General features: G+C 31.2%; 3 protein-coding genes and 2 pseudogenes across 4 annotated transcripts; 3 read left to right on the forward strand and 2 right to left on the reverse strand.

Annotated features, from left to right (window-relative positions):
• Positions 1-927: 927 nt before the first annotated feature.
• LOC110422735 (CLAVATA3/ESR (CLE)-related protein 13 pseudogene) lies at positions 928-1,763 on the forward strand (annotated as a pseudogene).
• A 7,849-nt stretch (positions 1,764-9,612) lies between these two features.
• LOC110422701 (uncharacterized) lies at positions 9,613-10,350 on the forward strand. The gene has a single exon (XM_021436715.2). It carries the CDS (start codon positions 9,673-9,675, stop codon positions 10,156-10,158), a length of 486 nt encoding a protein of 161 aa, XP_021292390.1. The 5' UTR covers positions 9,613-9,672; the 3' UTR covers positions 10,159-10,350.
• A 4,839-nt stretch (positions 10,351-15,189) lies between these two features.
• Positions 15,190-16,075, reverse strand: LOC110422730 (Oleosin family protein). Its single transcript, XM_021436744.1, has one exon. The coding sequence runs from the start codon at positions 15,972-15,974 to the stop codon at positions 15,483-15,485; it is 492 nt and encodes a 163-aa protein (XP_021292419.1). The 5' UTR covers positions 15,975-16,075; the 3' UTR covers positions 15,190-15,482.
• A 651-nt stretch (positions 16,076-16,726) lies between these two features.
• LOC110422510 (NagB/RpiA/CoA transferase-like superfamily protein) lies at positions 16,727-21,297 on the reverse strand. Its single transcript, XM_021436457.2, has 7 exons — positions 20,663-21,297; positions 20,472-20,591; positions 19,243-19,592; positions 17,794-18,538; positions 17,444-17,546; positions 17,288-17,342; positions 16,727-17,105 (listed from the first exon to the last, which is right to left on the reverse strand). The coding sequence occupies exons 1-7, from the start codon at positions 21,153-21,155 to the stop codon at positions 17,043-17,045; spliced, it is 1,929 nt and encodes a 642-aa protein (XP_021292132.1). The 5' UTR covers positions 21,156-21,297; the 3' UTR covers positions 16,727-17,042.
• Positions 21,298-22,898: 1,601 nt separating this feature from the next.
• Positions 22,899-25,129, forward strand: LOC110422759 (protein CHUP1, chloroplastic-like; annotated as a pseudogene). Its single transcript, XR_016351640.1, has 3 exons — positions 22,899-22,944; positions 23,043-23,708; positions 24,095-25,129. The product of XR_016351640.1 is annotated as a protein CHUP1, chloroplastic-like (transcript).
• Positions 25,130-25,295: the final 166 nt, after the last annotated feature.

Raw genomic sequence — 25,295 nt, forward strand, 5'->3', positions numbered from 1 at the left:
AAATGAAGGCACGAAGAGTCTAAGTGAAGGAACTATACTGTTTTCCCCATGCAACATGGCGTGTTGAACATATTTCCAGGAGTGTCAGTTTTGATTTACTTCAATTATTATTAAATCATAGTCAACTTACTACATATGCTAAGGACTAGCTAGCCTAGGGTGATGGGAAAGACAAGTTTCAATTGCTTAAAATTTTCATTTAAATAATTTTTTTCCAAATTAAAGGATTTAATTAATTTCTATGTGAATGAGTTGTCCAATTGATTAAGTTAATTACCCCTTAACAAAAATCCAGGAATGTGTTTTCAAAGCTAATCCAGACTGTTCATGGCATCCTCAAAAGGGATTTAATTTTAAGACTATTTTATAAGTATTAGATGTTAATTAGGGTCCGAGTTCTTAAACTTACTTGTTAATGATACATCATTAGGGAAAAAAAAAGTTAGCTTTACTCGAGTTTTAGATTCAATTAAGTGACTAAAAAGTTAAATTAAATTACTTCGAGATTCGGTTAAAATGAATAAATATTGAAAATAATGATTGAAAAAAATTGAAAATACATATATATATAATATTATAAGCGATGGTAAAATAAAAAATGCGACAAAAGGAGTATTATACATTTAAGTATAAAATTAAATCTTCAGATAAATAAGGCGAGATTAATTTATAAGTTCTTATGTACAAAAAATATAGATAAAAAAGATTTTCAAGAAATCATCAAAACAATTATTTTTTAATTGTACTTAAAAAGACTTTTAATTAGGAGCTAAATATATAGTTTAGCAATTCATTAAATAAAATATTGAAGAATTAATTAATGGGGCACAGACAATTTAGAAGAGTGCTGTCGCCTGATCAGTGCTTCACCGAATATATAATTCAAGGTTTGACAATCTGTGCTTTTACTGCCCTTCTGTTCCTTGAACGCAAAGGAAGTTTCATTGGTAGAAGAAAATGAAGAATGGTCGACAGTCTTCCCCACCTCCTCTCCGCATCTGCTGGACCTTCTTCCCCTTTCCCCTCCTCTCTCTCTCTCCTTTTCTCTCATAAAACAGGATTGACCCAGTTCATGATAAGTCTCATGGAAGCAAACCCATAGCCTTTAAGCTGTCGATATTCCTGCATATCTGAAGTATTCTCTCTTGTTTTTTTTTTTTATCCATGCGAACCCATCTTCTGTTCAAGAATTCTACCCCCAGCCATGGCGATGAAGAGCAGTATACATCTTTTTAGTACCATTCTTTGGCTCTCTATCTTGCTTTTATTCTTTGGGTGGTGCAATTTGTTCTCCAAGGAGGTTGATGATAGCCACCACCACCGGATGATATCAGTTTCTCATCACACTTTGAGCAACCGCAAAGTGTTGGCTAGCAAATTCGACTTCACCCCATTTCTTCACCATCGACGGCATCGTCCGAGACACGTTCCGCCCGTCCAGTCCCAACCTGCCGGGGGCAACGAGATCGACCCACGTTACGACGCCGAGAAACGGCTTGTCCCTACTGGTCCAAACCCCTTGCACCATTGAGGTTTTCCCCTTGTATGTTAATGTAGTTTTGTTTTTGTTTGTGACCATCTTATTTATTTTTCTTCTCATGAAATAGGAAAAAGAAGAATAAATAACAATATGTAATGAAATTATTTGTATGAATTCCATACTTGTTCAAAGTCCATAAATCATAATTCATCTATACTATTATCGAGCTAGGATTTCTCTTCTGTATAGGTTTGACATAAACCCCATTTTGTGTTACTTTTTTTATAATAATTGTGGGATTTCTATCTGTATATTAATTAATTAAGCTAAAATATAGTTCATGCGTTTACATGCAAATAAATTATTGGTTTCTTGTTTTATTGCATATTATTTTGTGCTGTCATGAAACAACTGGAGAAAGAGTAGCTGTGACGGCACGGCATGTCACGGGGAGCGAAATTTGAGCAACTCTGCCTATGAGAAATGCTACATAATTAATTTAATTGAGATTAGTTATATGTTAGGAACTTGAAAAAATCTAGGGTTACAATTAATTGGCCGATGAATTACTATAAGGGTTGACTTTGGAAGGAGATCAATAAATATAGTACATATAGTTAATTATCCTTATGATGGGGTTTAGTAAGATAGTGACCATTAAATTATTTAAAAACCCAGAATTCTTATCTCGTTGATCTTAAAATTTAAATCGAAAGTTTTCAAATGAAATTGTATATTTACATCTCATTTTAATAGATCGATCTTTTCTGTTTTGTAAATTCTACTTTGTTCATCTTCAAATTCAAGATTTTCGAAGTAAAATCATATATTGAATCTTATCCAACATCTTCAAAATAAAATCATAGGAATTTAAACCCTAGACAACTTTGGATCCTTTTAAAGGTCAAAATTTTCTTAAAAGTGTGTTTGTTGTACTTAAAAGGTGGGTTTGCTCTTGAGCTCCAAGACCTTTTGAATTTCAATATAGGTTGGTATTAGCTGAAAGAAAGGGTTTAAAAATGTTAAACTACTTCCCTCTCTTTATAGACTTTTTTTTCTTTTGTCTTGATATTGAGTGCATTCAATAATTGTAGCCTTTCAAACATATGTAGCACTAAGTCTCTCCTTCTTTAAACCCAACTAATTCCCACTTATAAAAAGGTAAAATTTGAACCAAGAAATCAATTTGATTTTTTACTTTTCTAATTTATGATAGAGTTTTATATCTTACTTTAGTACAAGATGAAAATTTTATAAAAAAAAAAAGAGAAAAAATTACCTCTCATTATATATTTCAATCCCCAAGCTCTCTCTCTCTCTCTTTAGAAAGTTGAATTGTGATGAACTGTTGCTTGAGCTTATAAATTGACTTTTAGCAAGGTTATATGTGTATGGTCATGGCACCATTTGGTTGTGGAGGCTTCTATTCCTTACCAAGTCATCATGAGGAATTTCTTGGATGGAAATCCATAGAATATTTCTTAGGAAAAGAGGAAGACAAAGCACATGAGAGATAATAATTATATTTTTTGTAAAAGGTGAAATATTAGACTTTGTTCATAAGTGTAGTGTTATAATTATTGAATTTTTAAGACGAATATTTAATTTAAAATTAATTGATAATAGATGGAAAGATCTTTATTATATTTATATATCTAGAATACCTCTAATTTAATTGATATAATTTTTTTTCAATATTTTAACAATAATATTATTTGAATTTATTGGGTCCTAAGTTGTACAAGAGAGGGCATATCTCTTTCATCACTAAACTCACCTTATTTCACAAAGAATTGTTCACCCTAAAAGAAAATAAAGGACAATCTAAAACTTTTTTTCCTATTTAGGATTAATTAGACATTTTATTTTTCAGAAAATTGAATTTGAGATGAAAAAAAAACCAACACAAATACGTCTTAGAATTTAAATAAGTAACAATCAAATTTCGTGTATAAATAATGATAGTATTTTTTAGAATTTGAATATTGCTCTTCTTTAATTATGATCTTCTTTTCACTCTTAAACTTTTGATTATGGAATAATATATCAAAATTTTACAATATATTATTTATTAAAATATTATCATCATTTGATAGGTTGCATTTTTGGTATGAAATTTTGGTGATATTAATAAAAATTCGAAAAATGTGAATGGTACATTAAAGTTCAAGCTTGGGCTTTTGCTTTGAAGAGACTGGGCTGACTATTATGCTTGATTGAAGAAGAGGGTTAATCTGCCCTTTTCTAGCCCAACTCGAACAATATTTCAAGGAAAATGAGATAGGAGAAAAGAAATGGACTATTCTTTGCTATTTCAATCAATTCTAATTACTAAGGACTTAAAGCACTATAATTTACCTTTGTGGATTTGTGCAGGGTCTCCTCTTTAGGTGTTTATTATTATTATTAGAAAAAAGTGAGAGCTCGAACTTAACTTTCTTAATAAGAAATATGTACAATTATCATTAAATTTATATCTTTTTATGCATTTTAATTATATAACAAAATTAGTTTAACAGAGACCCATAAAGAGAATACTTTTTTTTTATCTTATACAATTTTAATTTAAACTTTTTATCATATTTGTCATGTTTATGTTAACATTGGTTAAATATGCGCGTTAGAGTTGAAATAAGTTTGATAAACCAAAATAGATGCGTAACATTGTTCTTCGAAAGTTAATCCAAATATTATTTATTCATAATTATCACAATCAGTTCGAAAGTGGCATGGAGAAGATACCAAGCCAATTGCTCAATTTACTATAATATTTTGAATATTGGCCAAAACCGAATTAAACCAGTTGGGTCAAGACAAGATTAATACAAAAATTGAAAAAATAAATCATGAGTTTGACCAAAATTGATCAAATCATTTATTTATCCAATTCAAGGTAAGAATTAGATCAATTAGATTATTGAATTATCGATTCAATTAGTCTGATCATTGATTTGATCCAATTTAAATAACAATGCATATACTAAATGAATGGATGGACTTCATTATGACTTTAATTGTTGTAGGCTTCTAGCAAATTTGGGCAAGCCTTAATTGCTGTGGCAAAAGAAATGTTACTCTTTGAACTTCAAGTGCTTTTATTTTCCTAATTTTCTATTTTTTTTATTTCACTGAATAAGAAGTATATCCATGGGCTTGGGCAGGTAGAAGTACAAGTATTCAAGGGGTAGGGCTACAATGGGCCAGGGTTGGGTAAGTTTTTTGGCCCAAGTTTGGCTCAATCTAGCTTCATTAACTTATTTTATTAATAATTATTATATTTTTATTAAATTATAAATTTAAAAACATATTAAAAGTATTTAAAATTAATAATATTATACATATTATTTAAATTATAAAATAATAATTAAATGACATGTCAGATTGAACTCATACTTGATTTCGTAAAAGAGAGATTCGATAATCTTAACTTAACTTGACCCATAAACACTTCTACTAAGAAACTTCAGATCAAATTACGATTACGAAAAGTCATTATAATTCTAATTAAAATTTTTTACTCTAACCTAACCTTACCTCTTCCTAAATGAATGTTTAATTACTCAGTGATTTTAGTTGGCTCCCTCTAGTGGGGCACATTGGACTACCTCGCGGCTCTCCGACTACTCGTGGTCGAATAACGAAACCCTAGCACGAATCGAGTCAAGAAAGTAAGAAATTGTTGAGAAAAAAAATCGAATGCTTAATTGCAATGTCCTTATCAAAATTTCTCTTATCCTATAACATTTTTAGAAAATGTCATCGAGAATATATTATGGGGATAGATAGATAAAAATGAAAAAAGAATGCCATTAATTGTGGGTCTATCCACCGATGGTTACTGACTGATACCTTATGATTTTTTTTTTCTCAATTAGCATTGTGGATATATATTTTTTACTAATTAGTACTTGTGAAATAACTTATATTTTCGCAAAAGGTTAAGTTGTTAATTATATTTAATAAAATTATCAAAATATTTTTTATAATTTTATTGAGTAAAATCAACCATCTAATCCCTTGTCTAAAATCACAGGATACCATATGATAAAAATTGAAATTATAAAAGACGTAAGTAGAGTTAACTCAAAATTTTAATTATGGGAATATCTTTTAGGGATTATATATGGTTATTGTAATTTGTGTACCATATTTAAATTTCTACCTTTGAATATTCTCATGGTCTTGCTTGTTGGCTAGACAAGAATCATCTATGTTCAAAATTCAATAAAACTGGTAATAATTTTCCACCTTTTTCCCTAACAAATCTTGTGGTATTTCAGGTAATTAATTAATTATAGGCTTCAACTTCAATATTCCATACATAGTACTCCAACCTTTTAGTAGGGACTGGAGCCATCAAGCTAAAATCCAACTCTACACTTTTCTTAACCTTCCATATCAAGAAAAGCTATGGCTTCCAAGACCTTCACAGGGTTGGTTGAAAGAGCTAAACCCTAAATAAAAAAAATAACCAAACCATAAACCCAAGGTTCCTTTCTCTATTAAATAAATAAATAAATATTATTTAAAATAAAGATACATAATTGTTATACCTTCAAGTCACAAAAATAAATTGTAGGTTTATCTATCTTTTGGTATGAACGATGAGTCACTAATCGAGTGATAAGGACCGTAACGATGTTGATGGTTCAAGTCCACAGAAAGGATGAAGACAAATTAATTAAAAAAAAAAGGAATTAAAATCAAATTTGACTTAATCATCAACTTTTGTTAATACATTGTACAAGCCTAAATTAAATGGAAGGCAACCTACCACTGTAATTGTTATTGCAATTTAAACTGTAATTCACCTTAATCTTGTAGGTCACCAGCCACCAGATTTCCAGCATCAGAGTTGACTTACCACTTACATCAAAAAAAGGGTATTCACGTTTACTTATGATCATTAATTCTTCATTTGGTCTTAATTTAAAGGGTCTATTATTTCCTTTGAATTATGCAGATGACCGGTGTTTCATTGTATTTCTAGGTGAACAGTTCATGGAAGTTTCGTCTTCTTTGGCCAGAAGAAAGAATATTTACTGAGGAAAAAGGAAAAACTTTCCCCCTTTGTCCCAATCCCACGACAAAGACTAGAGTTTTTATTTTTTTTAATTTTTACATTAATATTTTATTTAAATTAAATAAATTAATTAATGATTGATTAATTATTATTCGTCAATATATGACTTGTTATTTTAATTCACGTAATTTTGACATGACATGTTGATATGTTAGATGGATGTTAATGTATCATGTTGACATGATCACATGAAATTTTTTACCTCCACATTAAAGCAATTCTAACAATATAAAATAATAAATTTTTTTATTAAATAATAAAAAATAAAAATTTATTTAAATTTTTTTGAATAATTTAGAAACTTTTTAGAGGGTTATGCTAAAAAAGAATTATAGTTACATTAGAAATTATGTGATTAAAATATGAAACTTTCTATTAGCCAAACAATGCTTAATCACGAATTATTTGTTATTTTGTTATAAAATGCAAAAGTAATGTATTTATTTATTTATTTATGGGGGTTAGGAGTTGAATTACATTTTTCAACAATAATAATTTGGATTTCAAAATTCTATAGAAAAACAATTGAATGTTTATAATATAGAAAATTCTAATTGTGTAGCTGTTAATGTTTTGAATTAGTCTGTTTTGATTAATTTATTCTCTTTGTTCCGTTTTAATTAATATTATGAAGCATTTCAAAATGAAAAGAGAATCCCGATTAACAAAACATCTTAAAGTAAATAAATAATAGTATATATTTTTTAAATACATCAATATTTTAAATTAATTAATGAGAAGTAACCCCATTTTTATTTTTTTTCTGTTTTAATTATTCCACGTATTTAATAATTCAAATTTAAAATTTAAAAACTTAGGTTCCAACATTAAAATATTATTTTAAAGACAAAACTCGATAAACATGAATATATATATATAATAAAAACGTTTGCAAATAAATACGATTAAATTGATGAATAATTAGTGTGACATTTGTGTATGGAATCTTACTTTCTAATCGCAAATATGATGATGCTCACACCACAAAAAAATTTAATAATTAACAAATCCACAAACGTGAGAAGAGGAATCCCATTGTTTATCCACCAAACTTCTTTTTGTCAAAACCAAGTTCACCACCTTCCATTACATAATCAAATTAATTAAATAATCAAAACATATCTTTACTAATTAAAAAAATCGATAAATAATCCGAAAACACAACAATTTTCGATAATTTGAATAAAACACGTAAAATTTTTATCTTTAAATTTTAAGTTAATATTTAAGCTTGTTCTCATTGTTTCCGACTTTCGTCTTTAAATTTTTTATTTTTAAAATTTACATTATTTATAATTTTACCCACGTTCAATAATTAAAATATATTAATACAAATTAAGAAAATCGATAAAATAATCTACAAACATAGTGATTCCGATAACTCGAGTAAGGTACATAAAATCTTTATTTTCAAAATTTACATTATTTACACTCTTTACCATTGCTTTTATGTTTCCTCTGTGAATATTCATTATTTTCAATAATTTGAATAAAACACGTAAAAATTTACCTATAAAATTTAGGCTAATTATTCATAGTTTTACACAAAGTCTTTAAATAATCAAAGTATATTAGTATTAATTAAGAAAATTGATATATAATCCAAGTTAGCTTGAATAAGGTTCATAAAATCTTTATCTCTACAGGCATTACCATTGCTTTTGTCTTTGAATTTTTATTATTTTTCAATAATATGAAGAATATCTGTAAAATTTTCATATATAAAATTTACATTATTTATAATTTTACACATGATATTATTATTTTTATCTCTTTGCTTTAAATTTTTTATCATTAACCACAAAACTTGATTCTTATGAGCAAATATTAATCAAGATTATCCCATTATAAATACAAAAAAAAAAGAAAAAAAAATGAGACCAAGTCAGAAGAACAAAATTTCATGGTGGGCCCAGAGGAAGTGAGAAACACACAAGTTTTGTCAAGTTGGAAGGCTGAGTCCACGTGGGACCGACTCCCCACCATCCCCACTTTAAATTAATAAAACAAGAATGGAAGACTTGTCGTTGCTCGCTTTCATTGGCAAAACAGGTTGAACCCAACTACTGGCCGTTTTGCGACACGTGGATATCTCATGATCTGGTGCTTCGCATTGCGTAGCTTCCTCAAACTGCACTGACCAATCACGTCATTACATGTGGATTTTTAGTGCTGTTTTTTGTGGAAGTTGATCTGCTTCCCACTTTTAACATTTCAGTGGGAGAGGTTTTGGATCAGAGATTTTTGTTTTTGGGCCATTGAGAAGGGAAAACATTGCCATTTGACTTAGTAATTTTTTGTGATTATTTTTGTATTTTGTTCTCAAGATTTTAAAGAGGGTTATATTATTGTTTTATTTTTAATTTTTTATAAAACATTTTAACAACTTTTTTTAATTATTTATTTATTTTTACTTTTTAACAACTTTTTCTAAAGTAGGCTAAGGCAAATAAAAAGAAAATTATAATGACTTTCATGAAAATGAATCTCAATAAATTTGACCGTGCAAGATATATGTTATTTTTGAGATACGTTAATCCGGAGTTTATAAATATTCGATTAAAATTTTGGATTGTTACTTAAACTTGAACTTGCATATTTTAAGTACTATTCATTAAATATCCTACTTATGTTCAATTAAAATAAATTTTAAATCAATTTTTATGTAAATTTATAAAAATAAATTAAAATTTAAAATCATATGTAGGAAAGTTAATAAATTTTAATAGGTATTATATTAATTATAAATAAAAATAATATATAATTAAAACATTAATATTAAGAATAATTATTTATAATCGAATTTAGACAATGGTAACAGTTAATAATATCTTATTTAATCGCATTGGAAAATAAAAGATATTTAATTAAAAAGGCTCGTTCATTGTTGAAAATCCAAAATACAAAAGAAGTACCAAATCATTTCCCAATATCCCCTAAAAATATCGTAAATTTAGGTCAACGAAATTTCCACCGGCTATAACCGGTCACCCAACCCTCGGTCCTCACCTCTATATATTCCCAGCACCCCTTCAGCCCCGCCAAATTTTTAACTCTTTGAAAAAAGGAAATTGAATAAGAGGAAGGAAAATAAAAAAGCTGAGTGAGCATGGATTCATCGGAACATGACTCTACCTCACCAAAGCAGAGGCTAACTCTCAGCTTCGTCGTTTCCTTCATGTCTCTATGCGCCAAGCACGTCAGCCGTGTTTCTAGAAGGCTCAAGCCCAAGCCTAAAGAAAACGGCTTAGCTTCCGACTCTCCGAGATTCTCCGTGCCGAAATCACCTCTAAGATCGCCGAGGCCGAAGCAGCTTCTGACAACGATTAGCAACAAAGCGATCACCCTGGTGCACCGGAAAAAACTAGGGGATGAAAACGGGAAAGGCACCCGGCATGCGCCGGAGGAGGAGGAGGAGGAGTTCGGGGATGGCGGGGTGTGGCAAAAGGCGATTTTGATGGGGGATAAATGCGAGCCGTTGGATTTCTCCGGTGTGATTTATTACGACAGTAAGGGGAATCAGCTGGACGAGTTGCCTATTCGCTCGCCGCGTGCCACTCCCTTGCCCGGCTACCTCGCTCGAAGAGGGCTCTGATTCGGTTACCGGCGAATATTGCTCGAAACCAGAAATGTTGTCTTTACAAGCTTACTGTAAGGTGCTACGTGTCGCGTTTCTATTGGTGTGTTTTTGTAGTGATATGGCTTCTAGGTGACGAAATCATTTTCCTAAGAAAATAGCCCCCGTCCCGGCGCCCCCCATAAAAGGAAAAAGCTTTTGCTCTTTAAATTAGTGAGTTAATGCTTTTTTTTTTTCCTCTTTGAAAGTATATGTACAAAGTTTTAGAAAAAATTGAATTGTACAACTTTTAAAAATATATTTCCTAGAGTAAATATTTGGCCTTGATCAATTTATCATTAAAAAAAATTGAACTCAATCTATTTAACGAGATACATATTTATTATTAAATTATATGTTAAGATACATTAAATAAATATTTTATTAAAATTTTTTAGTTTTTATCCAGAATTGGGGTGTGAATGTGAAGTTCGAATTTCGACTCTTATAATAAAACCGTGTCTTAAATGAATGTATTGGGTCATTGGGTTAAACGGTTCGACTATTGGATCGATGATTGGTTCACATATTTAATTTTTTATTTTTATATATATTTATATAAATTAAATAGACTATTATAGAAAATATATACTAACATAATGCTTGATCATGTGATGATTATAATTGATATCAAGGCTTAAAACTTATAAATGACATTTAAGTGGCTCTAATGTAATATTTTTTTTTTAAATGAGTAAAATCTGATCAAATCATCTAAGTTAATATAAAGTTAATGTAAAAACAATGAAAAAAACCCGTGACTTTTAATCGAATTATTTACTTGATCTAACAAAAAAATTAAACCAATCCGATGGGTAGACCACTGTTTTAATCATCGATCCAGTTCAATTTTAAAATTTACAGGTGAACTAATAACATTATGCATTATAGCTAGGTTAGATTTGATATAGTTTGGTTTTTTTAACTTAAGTGGGAATTGGATATAATTTAAGTATGAATGAATAATTGGTACCAACTAGTATACTTGTAAGCTTTTCAAACTACTTAATAGTTGAACAATTCAACATAGAGAAAATCTTCAAACTTCCAAAATTGATCAAATTAATTGAAATTTCTCAACTATGACTCTTTAGCACATCAGCACTGAGAATATGTCTTTTACTTGAGACTTAAGGTTTATAGCATCATGCCTTACTATATATATATATATATATATCATATCATATCATATAGTTGAAATTTGAAAAGGTCTATAACATGAATATATTTGATTTTTTTGTACATTTTGAACAAATTCTTAGAATAAATTTCTAGTAATGTCAGGGATGAGAAAATAGTCATGACTTTTTTTTTACTTGTTTATTATACCAATTACAAAAACATAAATAATAAATAATTAAAACATGACAAGATCATTTTCCATGGAAAATGTTTTTGATGTTGTACCAAAATAGTTAAATTATGGCTTGACTTTTCATGTTATTGTTGTTCATTGCAATGATATAATTAAGGTCCAAGTTTAATCAATTTTTTTGACATAATATCCAAACAAGCTTTTAAATTTTTCAAAAAAATTCAAATAAGCCATTATACTTTTATTATATTCAATAAAATATTTCTATTTTTGTTTTGAATCAAATAAGTCTTTATATTTTTATTTTAAATCAAATAAACTCTTACAACTAATGATTAATTTCATTAAAATATCATTTATTATTTTTTACAGTATAGTGTTGATTTAACACGCTAACCTATAATAATTGATGATGATACGATATGTTAACATATTATATTTAATGATGATAGGATATATTAATTTAACATAACAACTGACCATGCGACATTTTTCACTATCGATATCAACGTCATGATTATACCTTATAGATATTAAATTATAAATAAATTTTTGATTAATTACAATTACTCAATTATTAGTTATAAAAACTTATTTGACTCAAAATAAAAATAAAGTGACTTAATTAAAAAATAAAAAAATCAAAACTTATTTAAATATTTTTAAATAATTTAAGATATATATATAGAGTAAAAGATGTCAACTTTCATCTTTACAAAAATATAATTGAAATAAGAATCTTGAAATCATTTTTTTTTCATTATGTCAAAATTGTGGTTATCTTGTTATTAGATAGTATAGCCGCATATACATATTTATTTATTTTTCGCTAATACAATTATGGCATCTTCAACATTTATCGACGATTTTAAAATATATACTCCCTCGCATAATCTTAGTGTATTCAAAATTTTATTTTCAAAATACTTCCTATGAACGAAATAGACTTCTTACTTTGCTAATTGATAATTTGTGTGGGTATAATTATATATTTTTATACTTTAAATAAAATTTTGAAATTAAAATTTTATTTCCCAATTTTAAAAAAAATACACACACAAAATCAAGCTTATGGGTTCCATTTTTTTTTTATCAATTTGGACCAAATTTAGATTAAATTTATTGATTAAGAAGAGAGGTAATGTTTGGATTAATATTGATGAATTAATATATTTATTGTCCATTCATGAACCGTGTGAAGAGGAAGCTGCATCTTTTGACTTCCTTGTGTCTGGTGGACATTTGTTCTCTTCTCTTAAGAATTGACTTTACCTTCTCGATTTGACTAGACTCTAAAGGAATAACAACCCTGTCAATTTCATATCTTTTGGTAATTGTTTCCAATTTTTAAAATTAATTCATAAATCATGAGTAGTACATTAAAGAATCCAAATGACATGGGTATACTAACTACGGGTTCGGGCAAAGTTAGTTATCAATAAACTCAATAATTTTTGTATTTACATTTTAATCACTGTTACATAAATATAAAATATTAATAATTATATAAATAAATATAATTATATTTAATAAATATATAACACGATATGACATGATTAACACATTCATTAAATGTATAAAAAAATTTACATTACATAACACTATTAAAATTTATACAAATTATGATATATTTACATAATTAATATAATTAATATTAGTAAATTAAAATATATGTAAATAAAATACGATACTATTATTTAAATTTATAACAACAAATTTTAAGTATCATGATATTTATTAATATAATAAAAATTTAATATCAATCAACCTTGATTATTATAAAATATTTATATTTAAATAAATAAATAATTAATAATTAATTCATTCATAATCTCTTATTTATTCACAAAACATTGCCATTTTTATTGACTTGGAATTTTGTTCTCTTCTCTTAAGAGTTGACTTTGCCTTTTCGATTTGACTGGACCACCCAACTAGATCAGACGGTATCAACCGAGCCTAGAACCAGACCTATAAACACCTCTGTAATAATTAGACCAGTCAGACCAAGCGGTTTCAACTTACCTAATCCCACACCAAGGCCAGCCCAGGCATATAAACACCTCTAAAGATATCAACCAGACAAAACGGTCTCAAAGGGGGCCTAGTCTGACCCGACTGGACCACACCCCAGCCAGACCTGTACACAGCTTTATAGATATCAGTATGAGCGCTGGTTATTTTTTAATTATTGTTTAGACATAACATTTAAAAATTCATAAATTATTTATAAAAATTTAAATAATTTTTTATATTGTTATAATATTTAATAAAATATTTATATTTTTACTTTAGATAAAATAAATTTTTATAATTTTATTTTAAATTAAATAAATTTTTATAACTAATAATTAATTTAATAAAAATATTATTTATATGTTAACTACCATAATATCATATCACAACAAAATTATACGAACATAAAATAATAAGTAATAATTTTATTAATAATAATTAATCAATTGTTAATAATAAAAACTTATTTAATTAATTAAACATGATAAGAAATTAAAATTTATTTAAACATTATTATATCTTATTATTTTGATTAATATTAAATTAAAATAGTAATAATAGGCAAATATGAAATAATTATTACTATATCTAACAAAATAAACATAAAATAAATAAATAAACCAAATTATAATCTAGGAATAAAAATTGTCTTTATAATCCAAAGATAAAATTGGGAACAAGGTCACCAATGCTTGCAAATCTACACATAAAGATATTGCATGGGTAATCACAAATAAGCAATTAAATAATTGGTGCTATACTGTATTTACTTTATAAAATGAATACTTTATTTAATTAAAAATAAAGGACTACTTTCAGCATTTAATTATTAAATAATTTATTTTTTTAAAAAAAAGGTAAGATTTTTTTCTTTTATACTAAGGTGACGTTTGGTATAAGGGAAGTGAGAGCACTTTTCTTGGAATGTGTCTAATTAAATTATATTACAGTGTTTGCAATGTAAGATTACAATGCAATCATATTACAGCCAAAGGATGTAATGTGATTGCAGTTTAAAATCAATGCAATCATATTACATTACACCCTGCAATGTTTTAAAGATATTTTTACCCTTCAACTTTATTACCTCATTAAAAATATTTTATAATGTTATAATTAAAATAAAAAATATTAAAATAAAATATATAATATAAAATTAAAAATTAAAATTAAAAATTAAAATTAAAATATTAAAATTTATATAACATAAGTAAAATAAATTAAAATAAAATATATAATATAAAAAATTATATTAAAGAAATAAAAATAAAATATAGAAAATTATAATAATAAATAAAAATAAAATATATGACATTAAAAATATATTTAATAGATGATATTATATAAAAATTAATAATAAAAAATATAAATATATTAAATTTATATTTTAATAACTAAAAGTAATTTTGAAAATTAACATTACATTTTCAACAAATTACTTATAAACCAAACACTGCAATGTTATCTTCTCTGCATTTTAATCATTATTTTGCTTGTATATCAAACACTGTAATGTTATTTTCCCTAAAATGACATTACTTGCAATCACATTACCTGCAATCACATTATATTATAAAATACCAAACGCTACCTAAACAAAAAGATTAAAATATAATAACATTAATTTGTTGAAATGGTGATTGGTTATGAATTAATTCACAAATAATTACATCGTTGATTGCCTTTAATCAAAACTTTAATTAACCAAAGTTTTACAATTTATTTAAATGCCCTAAATTAATTTCTCGAATAAACAAGAACTTCTCATTTAAATCTCGATATGATTTCATGCAAATGAAAAGCATATAATCGATAAGTAAAATTTCGATTTAAAACAAAAAAAAAACCTTTTTTTTGGTTCAAACAACCAAATTACCATCATCACAAATTGGATAAAGGAAGAAAAAAAAACGGAAAAGCCGGTAGCTGAGACCGGATCAACCCAAGATCCGAACCGGTTGGATCCATTTGCTCATGCACCAGGAGCAGCATCCTTTGCCTTGCTTTGCAAGTAACCACCATATTCCATAGCATAGTCCTTCACATGGCTGGCCGTGTCATAAATCCGGCTCCGTGCATAGTCGACCCTGTCAGACCCCGGTGGGTGCATGCCTCTGAAGTAGCGGTACATCCACGACAACCCCGCCATCACCACCAATCCGAACCCGCATGCTGTCAAGAACGCGGCTACCGTCACAAACAGCACGGTGCCTACCGGGATCCATATGGGGCTAGAAATGACGATCAATGGCATAAAAAAGACCAGGCCAAGGATGGCAGCAGTGACGGTGAGGCCAGTGAGAGTTAGCAGAATTGAAGCAGAAACAAAGAGGGTCAAGAAACCGAGGAGTTGAGCGGAGTTGGGTGCATGAGCTTGGAATTTTCGTAAAAAAGTGGACGCAGCACTGGCGGTGGGGTTGGGTCTTGGTGCAGCTCTCTGGTGGCTAGGATTGTGCTCAGCCATGGTTGAGAGCTCAGAGGGTGAATTAGGGGGGAAGAGGAAGGCTTGAGAAAGAAAGAGTGGAATGGGTTAAAAGTGTAGAAAGGGGAAGAGAAACGTTAGGCTTTGATGACAGGTGTGCGGAGGTTTAGGTTCTGGAAACGTGCAAGGAACACACGTGGAGAAGGCACGGAGTTCTTGCTGTCCTAGGCATGGGGGTGCCAGGACACTGACTTTTTCTGTCTTTTGGGTAGATTTTGATGGCTTCTTTGAGTAACTCAATTAGCTACTTTTAGTTCAGAAAAATGTTGGGTTTAGCTCTAAATTTGGAAAGCCCTTTTGTCATTTTCAGATTCTACACAAAATTGACACATTGCAACTTTTAAGTACAGAGATTTTCCCTTCAGCTGAGCTCTACAATTAGATTTTAGTTTATTCAGTTCATAATCTGAATTTCTGCAAGCACAATATCAGAGTTGAAATATTTATTTTACTATTTAATAAGTTTTAAATGTTACGAAATCTGACTTTAGGTTATTAGTACAGATGTTTGCAATTTATAAACGAAAACACTGCACGATCAGACAAGTCAACCTGTCGAGGGGACAGTAAAGTAATAATGTAAGACATAAGCATGTACCTAAACCCTATTAGTCATCTGGTCTGAGACAACATTTCAGGGCCTGGATAACTTTAAAAAGAGCCTGAGGTTTTCCACAACATTAGCTGAACGGAAACTAAAGGTGAGTTCTCAACTCCAGGTTACGAATCCAAGGCAAAGAGAAACTCCAAACTCTTAGGCTATCATTGGTGTAACTTGCAAATCAAACATGCATGTACAGGGAAAGTTATCAGCATCCAATACAAGAAAACACGAAAACTTGTTCTATTTACCAGAACTAATGTCTTTCCAGGATTCGAGTCAATTTGACGTGGCATAAAATTATGATTTTGATGTAAAGAATGAATCAGAAAGGGTAATGAAGTAAGTGATAAAAAAGCCTAAAACATGGATCCATCGTCCCCCAAAAATGGATTCCTTTTATGAATCAATGAGGAGAGCTTTCCTTTTTATCCAAAAATGTTGTAACTCTATATCAACAAGTACTCCTTCCGATACTCGCGCACTATGACAGGCACACTCGTGGGAGGGATCTGCAGACCAAACAATAGATGAGTTAAAATCGACTAATGCGTTTAACCCTACCAAGGAAGAGAAGAGTGACTGACAAACAAAGTGGAAAAAATAAACACCGACCAAATGTATAGGACTTAGGTATCCTTGGATTCACAAAATCCTGAGTAAAGAAGGGGAAAAATATACCAGAATCACTCACCATGCCATAATCTGTGACAATCATAGAGATATAATCTGAAGGAGTAGCATCATATCTGTTGGGAAATCACAGTAAGGTAAGAGAGCTCAGAATCATTTAGAGATCATTAAAAACAAATCTTTTCTTTCTTTAGACATGAGCTTTCGAAAAGCTTACTTTAAATTAAGAAGTGTGAGGTTTTCGTTCTGTTTATCAGTCAAATTATCCAAATAATTCACATCAACTCTTCCAGGGACCTTCGCTATGGCATCCGGGTCACCTGCAAGATATTCCAGAAGGCTCAAGTTGTCTACTTCAGAAGAGAAGGTGAAATAACTAGAGAAAACGATATGAAACGACAACTCCCCTGTCAGGAGGAATTGCAATTCCAGTGTCCAAACTTTATATGTGTGTGTGTGTGTGTGTGTGTAGAGAGAGAGAGAGAGAGAGAGAGAGAGAGAGAGAGATTCTTCTGGGAGATAAAAAGAAAGTGGGGGAACAGATTGACTTGTATAACACCAACATACCTAGCTCATTAAAGCAGATTGAATCAAGCTGCACCCTTTCATGAAATTTATATGCTTCACAACAGATCAAAACTGGAACACGATATGCATAAGCAACCATAGCAACGGATGCAGTCCCAACCCTCGAATATATAGTCCCATTAGACAATATTGAGGAAGCCCCAAGAAGAACTTGTGTGACTTCATGCATAATGTAAGAAATAGCATTTATATGAGTATATGTACAACTCAGGCCCTTTGCTACCAGCCTACGAAGTAGCTTTTGGCCTTCAAGCATGGGACGTGAGTCTACCACAACAACACGGAACTGTTTCCCAAGCTCATGGGCATAGAGCAGAATCATTTCAACAACGCACGATGATCCATATGTCAGAAGAACATCGCCATCTCTGATCTTTGTAGCAGCATGTCTAACTATCACCTTATCAGCAAGCACTATCTTCTCATTTATGAAACGATCAATGTCAGAACAAAGGGCCGCCTTTGCTTCTGATTCAGAGAGAGTTGGTGGTAACTTGGCAATGCGACTCTTCAGAAACCTGATTGCATTTCCCATGCTCATAGAAAGTGGGCGGCATTCAATCAAGAAAGAAACAAAACTACCAATTTTGGAAGTTAAATCTCTAATGAGGGTTTTTTCCGGTGGTGTGGAATAGTCCCTAATGGCTTCCTGAAATGCCTGCAGCATTGCGATACAACGAGCATTACCTCCAGATAAATCTCCAGTCAAATACTGCAATCCAACCTGATAATTTCATATAAGACATCATGGTAAGGAACTTGTTTTATCTACTTTTCAAAATAAGTAGACATGAAAGTAATTCATCCACCATCACAGTCAATATATGCAAAAAATACCATGTGCCCACATTCTGATTCCTTTTCCTACAGTATATCCTCACACCAACTAGTGGGCCAAAATTTAACAGAATTTGTGTTAATAAAAATCTTTAAAGATTTGAGAAAAATCGCAAGAAGGATAAGAATAAGTTCACGAAGCTGAGCAAGAATTTAAAAAAAAAAAAGAAAGAAGAAGTTTATGTAGCATTCTCAACAATGGATTTGCATATTTGAGTTATCATTCTACTGGATATTTACTTTGTGCCAATTTACCCCCTCTGTAATTTTTCCTTTTTTCTCAACGAACTTTAAAGGAGTTACTTAGTGATGAACCAGTATTATGCCATTCACCAACATGTATCAAGCCAACAGAGAAAGGGAATTTCGTGGCCATAGAAGGTAAAATACAGCGTTAGAGAAATTTAAAGTTAAATTGCACAAACAACTAATCTATGACTGGCTCATTCATTTCCTTTACTTTCCAGTGTCAGCGTAGGTGACAACACTCAGATAAGAAGAAGTTGAATACCTATGTTTCATTTCAGTAGTTGAAATAGCAATAATAAGCTCAACTATTAACTAACCACAACAAACTACTAAAGAGAGTACCTTGTAAACAGCAGGATGCTTATCATGAAGTTCAAAAAATTTAGACTCCAAATAAGGAAGCTGAGTTCCATTTATGTGTGGAAGCAGATGGCGAAATAGTTCGACTCTATTTCTAGCTTCAGGTTGATTCAAGACAGATCGTCTTTTAGCCTTTCCCACACGACTCTCATCATCAAATTGCATACGCGGAGGAGGAACATCTTTCTTCCTCTCTTTCTCTGCTGGACGATCAACTCCAATTCTTTCAGAAGTTGCAATCGAAGATGCAACTGGAGGACCATCTTTCTTCTGTGATGGCTGCTTTGCAGTTTTAGAAGAAGCTGCTCCTCCACCAGATTTATTTGCTTCAGCTATAAAAATAAAATTAAAAGCTGCTTAATACTAAGGAAAAAGCTAAAGAATTAAGTGCTAAAAAACCGATTTAAATTGGTCAGAACAACTATAAATAATAAATGTCTAACAGAAGTAATGTTTCATCAAAATCCAAAACACCATTGCCTATGTTTTTAGAGGAGTAAAAGAACAAATCTGAACAAATAAGGAAATGCTAACAGACTTCAATAAGCTATTCAATGATTTCAATATTATAGAGGTGGAAACTAGAAACTAGCTGAGCTGCTTGCAAACTATTCAAGCTTCACTCATTAGATTGGAAAACAAGTCAAGCATGGGTTTGATAAAGAACTCACTCCATGTTAGGTATTTCTCTTTCAATCAGATTCAGAACTGATTAATTTAAGGAAAGCAGAAACCTTGAAACTGATTGCAACATGTACTAACGAAAATTATCTATATTTGTTTTCTATAATAATGAAATGGAATTTTTAATTTAAAACATAATCATCGATAGATTAATAATTTATATTATTTCATAATTGTATGCTAGTCATGACACCTCACATATTGTCATCGAGCTACATGCTTCTTTACATATATTCCGACTACATTCCTTTAGCCTCTTTTCAATTTCCCAATCTTCCTCTCTAGTGTAACTGAATTCCATCCATTACATTTGCAAAAAATTCCTACTATGTTAAACTAACCTCTTTTGGGACGAGATGAGACCCAAACCAGTTAAGCACTTCAAATCATATCTTCCACTTTAGACACAAGGAAAAATGCATGTTTGGACACATTTGCACACATTCTCCATAATCAATTCAATTCAAATAGCAATACTTAACAGTTTGACATAGTCACTGAAAATAAAGAAAAAGACCATTTTGAACCTTTAGAAGCAACTTTCGCAGCCCGTTGAGACTCCTGCAAGGCACGTCTCTCAGCTTTCGTTGTTTTCGGTTTTGAAGGCTTTGAACTTGATGCTTGTCCCTTTTGCACTTTACTTTCTTCTGCGAGGCAATTTTCCTTTAAGAAACCTCATTTATTTCAGATATATTTTTTTTAAAAAAAACATTATTACCAGGCGGTTGATTTTTAGCTTCTACTCCGGAGACACTTTCTGGTTGCTTCACCGGAGACAAATCGAAACCTCCTCCTGGAAAACTCGACGCAAATTTCGCGGGATTGTTCCTACGGTACCATCCCAACGACGATTCCGTTTCCTCCGAGAACTCTCCGTCGCCAATCCGAGTCGGCGGCGGCGACTCCAACCCCAGCACCGAATCCGACGGGTTGTAGCTTCCGACAGTCGCATGGTCTCCAGCGTTAGCTCGTCCGGGAACCGGCACCGCGGCGGTGCGCGCTCCGACGTTGTCTGAGAGGTGACGCGGTGGCGGGATCATGACTGGAGAGAGCGAGTTGCTGGCGGGAGAACCGGAGAGTGGAGGCGAACTGGAGTTTGGAGGACCTGATTGAGACCGAACAGGTCCCGGTTGCTCCGGCGGCGCGTTCGGGGTGAAGAAGCCTACTTGGCGTACCCTGGGGACCGCGCGTGTGACGCGTCGCGCGTCCATGGAATGTTGCTGTTCGCTCGAAATTGCTGATTTCTTCTTGTAAAACTTAAAAACAAGTGACAAAAATCAAATGCTAGGGTTTCCAATTCATGCCAAACTATTATACACAGGATAGAAAGAGAGAGACAGATTGAAGAAGAAGATAACAATTTATTCGCTAAAAAAGTAAACTTTTTTAAATCTGTCAATACGCTACAGTCGTTAGTGCAGAATATTTTTTTTTTTGCTTTTTTTTTCCTTTCTAGGAAAAAAAATTATATTAAGTTGTAAATCAAAGAAAAAAATTACAAAAAATTCTTATGTAAAAAATGACAAAATTTTTAATGAAAAAATATTATAAGAATCTTACTAATTATTATTTTGATCCAAAAATAAAATAAATAAAGTAAGTTTAATGTATTATATTATAATAAGTTCGGATTTTAATTATATTTTTTCAATAATATGTTTTTCACATAATAAAATTTTAAAAAGTACCGTTTTACTAGTATTTATAATTTTTATGATTATGTTTTATTTATAACATAAAAATTTATATAATACAATCAAATTTATGAAAGTGTTATAAAATGTAAACAAAATATGTTACTAAAATATTGTAAATAAACACATTTTAAATGCTTGTAATTTTATTCTTATCTTTTGTAATTTGGTTAAAAAATGATTAAAAGTTAAGGTAAAAGAATATTGTTTAAAAAAAGGGTATTCTTCAAAGTATTTTAAATTTTGACTGTTAAAATAGGTATAATATTTAAAAGTTCATGAACTATTTACTAATATTCAAATAAGATTTTTTTTAATTTTTAAATAATTTAAAGATTTTTTAAAAAATATTGTATCTTTAAAATAAAATAATAAATTCGAATCATTTAAGACTTGATAAAATTTGTATCTTATACAAGTTAAATTCGTTTAATCCACATATAACACATTTAATTTATTTAATTAATTATGTAATCGTATCAATTCGTTTAATATGATTTATATAACCGGTTTATAATATTCATTTAAATAGATTAATCGTGTTTAAATAACCTCATCGTATCATATAAAATTTAATTCAATTTGTTTAATAAATATACTGATAGTATGATATTGTGTAAGATGTATAATAAATATATTTTTATATGTATATATAATCTTAGTTGTTGGAATCAAAGTGAAGTATCCGGGGGATGGAAAAAGTGGGTTGATAGAAAATGCAAGATTTGGCTTATGTGATTGGATTCCTTACAGCAAGCTTAAGAAAGCTCCAACCGAGCTTGGCACCTTGCTAAACCAGATTGTCAGGATATTGATATGGGAATTTGTCATCTGTAGCTACAGATTTAGTGATTGTTTTCATGTTCTTCACATGGACAAAGATGAGCCACTTCTTGGTGATGAGATTTATCATTCTCAGAGGTACCCAAGGAGTGATGAATAGATAGCTGTGATGGTGAAAACACTGCAGGCAATGTGTCAGGTTTTCTTGACCCAAATATCTCTGTTCAGTTGCTTGTCGAGTTTGACTGCTGTCTATGCCCACGAACTGTGAAGAATCTACATGATATTCCGGGTCAGCATCTTGGTTGTAGCTTCAGTTGCACCTTTTGCTGTCATCAGAAAGCGTTTGAAGAAGCAAAATCTGATGCTCCCAGGTCAGGTTAATTGACTAGCTTTGGGCTTGGTCAGTGAGTAGTTTTGTTTGTGGTGTTGGTATTATGCTAACTACTTGGCATTTGCATGGGTTTTAGCAAAAGATTGCTCGAGCTCCCAGCAAGTGGACATGGGAGAAGATAATATTCCAGTATTTCCTAGTCCCCCTCCTCTTTTATATCTTTCAATGCCTCTCCCTTTCTCAACACTCTTTTTGCCAAAATCTAACAAGAAACTAAGCTCTTGCAGGAAAAGGACATGAAGGAGGAGGAGGTTAAAGGGGTCAACAGCAAGAATGTGGAAAAAGTTTTGAAACCAAATTTGACTCAGAAAAGAAACTGTGAAGTGCTTGAGCTTGACAGACAATGGAAGTTAGGGAATAGAGAAATAGAGCAATCACAGAATCTAATAAAGGAATTGGAGAAGAAGAGAGTGACCCTTGAAGGGAAACTGCTTGAGTTGTACAGTCTAAAAGAAAAGCTGTCATACATTGGTTGTTTGCAGAGGAATTTAGATGACTAAACTGCAGAAGTTGACAAACTCAATTTCAGAATTCATGAACTGAAAGCTGAGATAAAGGATCTTCAAGAAATTATAAGGCAGGATAACTTAGCCATGAAGCAGCTAGAGAAGGCAAAGAAGATGATAGAGCAAATGCGGATGGAAAATGGTAATGCAAGCCAGATAAAGGGGCGGATAATGGTGCTTGAGGAGCAGTTGTCCGGATTTACAGCCAATGAAACCTCTGCTTGAGATGATATGGTTAAGAAGAAGCTTGAAGCTGTAAAAACTGTTGAATTCGAAGTGGTTAAGATGAAAAGAAGAAACAAAGAACATGAGTTAGAAAAAAGGGAATTGTCAGTTAAGCTATTTGCTGCTCATGCCAAAATATCTACCCTTTCTGACATGACACAGGTAAATAAATAATACGGATACATTTAATTTTCATTTTTCTTTAGATAATCAGGACAGGACCTTATATGTTCCTTTGCTAGCTACAAATTTCAGTATTAGCTGTTGTCCAACATGGCTTCTAATCTGCTCTTTCCCATGTCACTCCAAATACTTGAATTGGGATGATAAAAATGTTGCTAATAGCTTCAGCTTGAGAAATCATACTAGAATTTTAGAATTATTCTGAATTACTTGTGTTTGCATTAATGATTCGATACCCCCATCGAGTCCATTCTTTGAAATGCTATGCACCTTAAGGCTCAAACTACCAGAACAGAGAATTGCTTTTTGTAGTGCCATACTTCTTGAATCTGAAAGGGTTTGCTTCTTTACTGGTGCTGCTGCAGAGTAAGACTATTGCCAAGATTAGTGAACTGAGACATGCCAACGGGGACCTCTCAGAACCAGTTGAAAGATTGCAGAAGAGCAGATTTGACATGGTTGAGGAACTGGTGTACCAACGCTGGCTCAATGCTTGCCTAAGGGCTGAAATCCAAGGTCATCAAAAATCATCAAGAAAGACCTTGCAAAAGGAACTTCCGAAATCTTCAGACCATAAACCTCACAAGATAACTACACAAGACCCTGACATGAACAGCACTTCTTCTTACAGCTCATCAACTGAGTGTGAAGATACAGACAGCAGCACCATTGAAAGCTCTTCAAGTGGCCACATAAGCATTAGCAAGAATTCAGGCGTAGGTCATAATGCAAGTTGGAGAAGCAGCATAGATGGTTCTAGTGTTGTTTCATCACCAGATAAGTCCTCCATAGGAAGTCCTTTGGAAAGAACTTGCATCATACGCAGGCTTTCAAATTCAATGGTGCCTTCAAAGACATCAATGTCTAGCACTAAACTGGATGGTATGTCTAGCAAGAGAGTTGTTCCGGTCCTGAAGGATTTTATTGAAACTACAGAGACGCCAAATCTTACAAAAGCAAGGAGGGTTTCTTTCAATGATGCAGTAGAAACAGTTCCTTCAGCAAAGCAAGTTTTAACAAAATTCGTTGGAGGGGTGTTGGATGACAGGGAAATTGCTCCTTTGGTCTCTGGGCACAGAACAAGAATGAAGGCAGGCCTGCAGTCTCAAACTGCAATGGCTGGACAGAAACATGACTTTTCTTCATCAGAAGTCTCCCAGGCAAAGCCAGACCAATCGAGTGATTCAAAGAGGAGATCTGTTGACAATGATGATACTGCAGCTCAAGAAGTCAGCAGGATAGCAAATGCTTGCCCAAAGGGCATGCATTCAAGCATTTCCAATGTCGTTCCTAATGAAAATAAGATGGATACTCACATCGTGCCTCCTGTATTTGCATTTTTCTTTTTTCTATTTGTGTTACTTGTCTATTTCTTACATCTTTCTGCCATGATATTCTAATCATAACATTTTTTTGAAGCATGAGACAGCAAATATTTATATACACTCTTTCACTTGATACAATTTTTTCACCGAATAGCTCATTATCAGACTCTTCATTGCTTGGATGGTCTCCAAATCTATATACGCAACTTGCATATTCACAAGTATTCTCGACTTTAGAGAG

The sequence above is a fragment of the Theobroma umbraticum genome, unplaced genomic scaffold, assembly GCF_002168275.2.
Source record: "Theobroma umbraticum cultivar Fairchild unplaced genomic scaffold, ASM216827v3 scaffold_146.0, whole genome shotgun sequence".
In the NCBI taxonomy this organism is placed as follows: domain Eukaryota; kingdom Viridiplantae; phylum Streptophyta; class Magnoliopsida; order Malvales; family Malvaceae; genus Theobroma; species Theobroma umbraticum.

Bases quoted from the DNA above. Each gene is read 5' to 3' on its own strand.
- LOC110422701 (XM_021436715.2), top strand. From the start codon at position 9,673: ATGGATTCATCGGAACATGACTCTACCTCACCAAAGCAGAGGCTAACT.
- LOC110422730 (XM_021436744.1), bottom strand. From the start codon at position 15,974: ATGGCTGAGCACAATCCTAGCCACCAGAGAGCTGCACCAAGACCCAAC.
- LOC110422510 (XM_021436457.2), bottom strand. From the start codon at position 21,155: ATGGACGCGCGACGCGTCACACGCGCGGTCCCCAGGGTACGCCAAGTA. The intron at 19,593-20,471 runs GTTCAAAATGGT...TTATTTTTATAG, and splicing joins TGCGAAAGTTGCTTCTAAAG to CTGAAGCAAATAAATCTGGT. The intron at 17,547-17,793 runs GTATGTTGGTGT...AATATCTTGCAG, and splicing joins AATCTGCTTTAATGAGCTAG to GTGACCCGGATGCCATAGCG.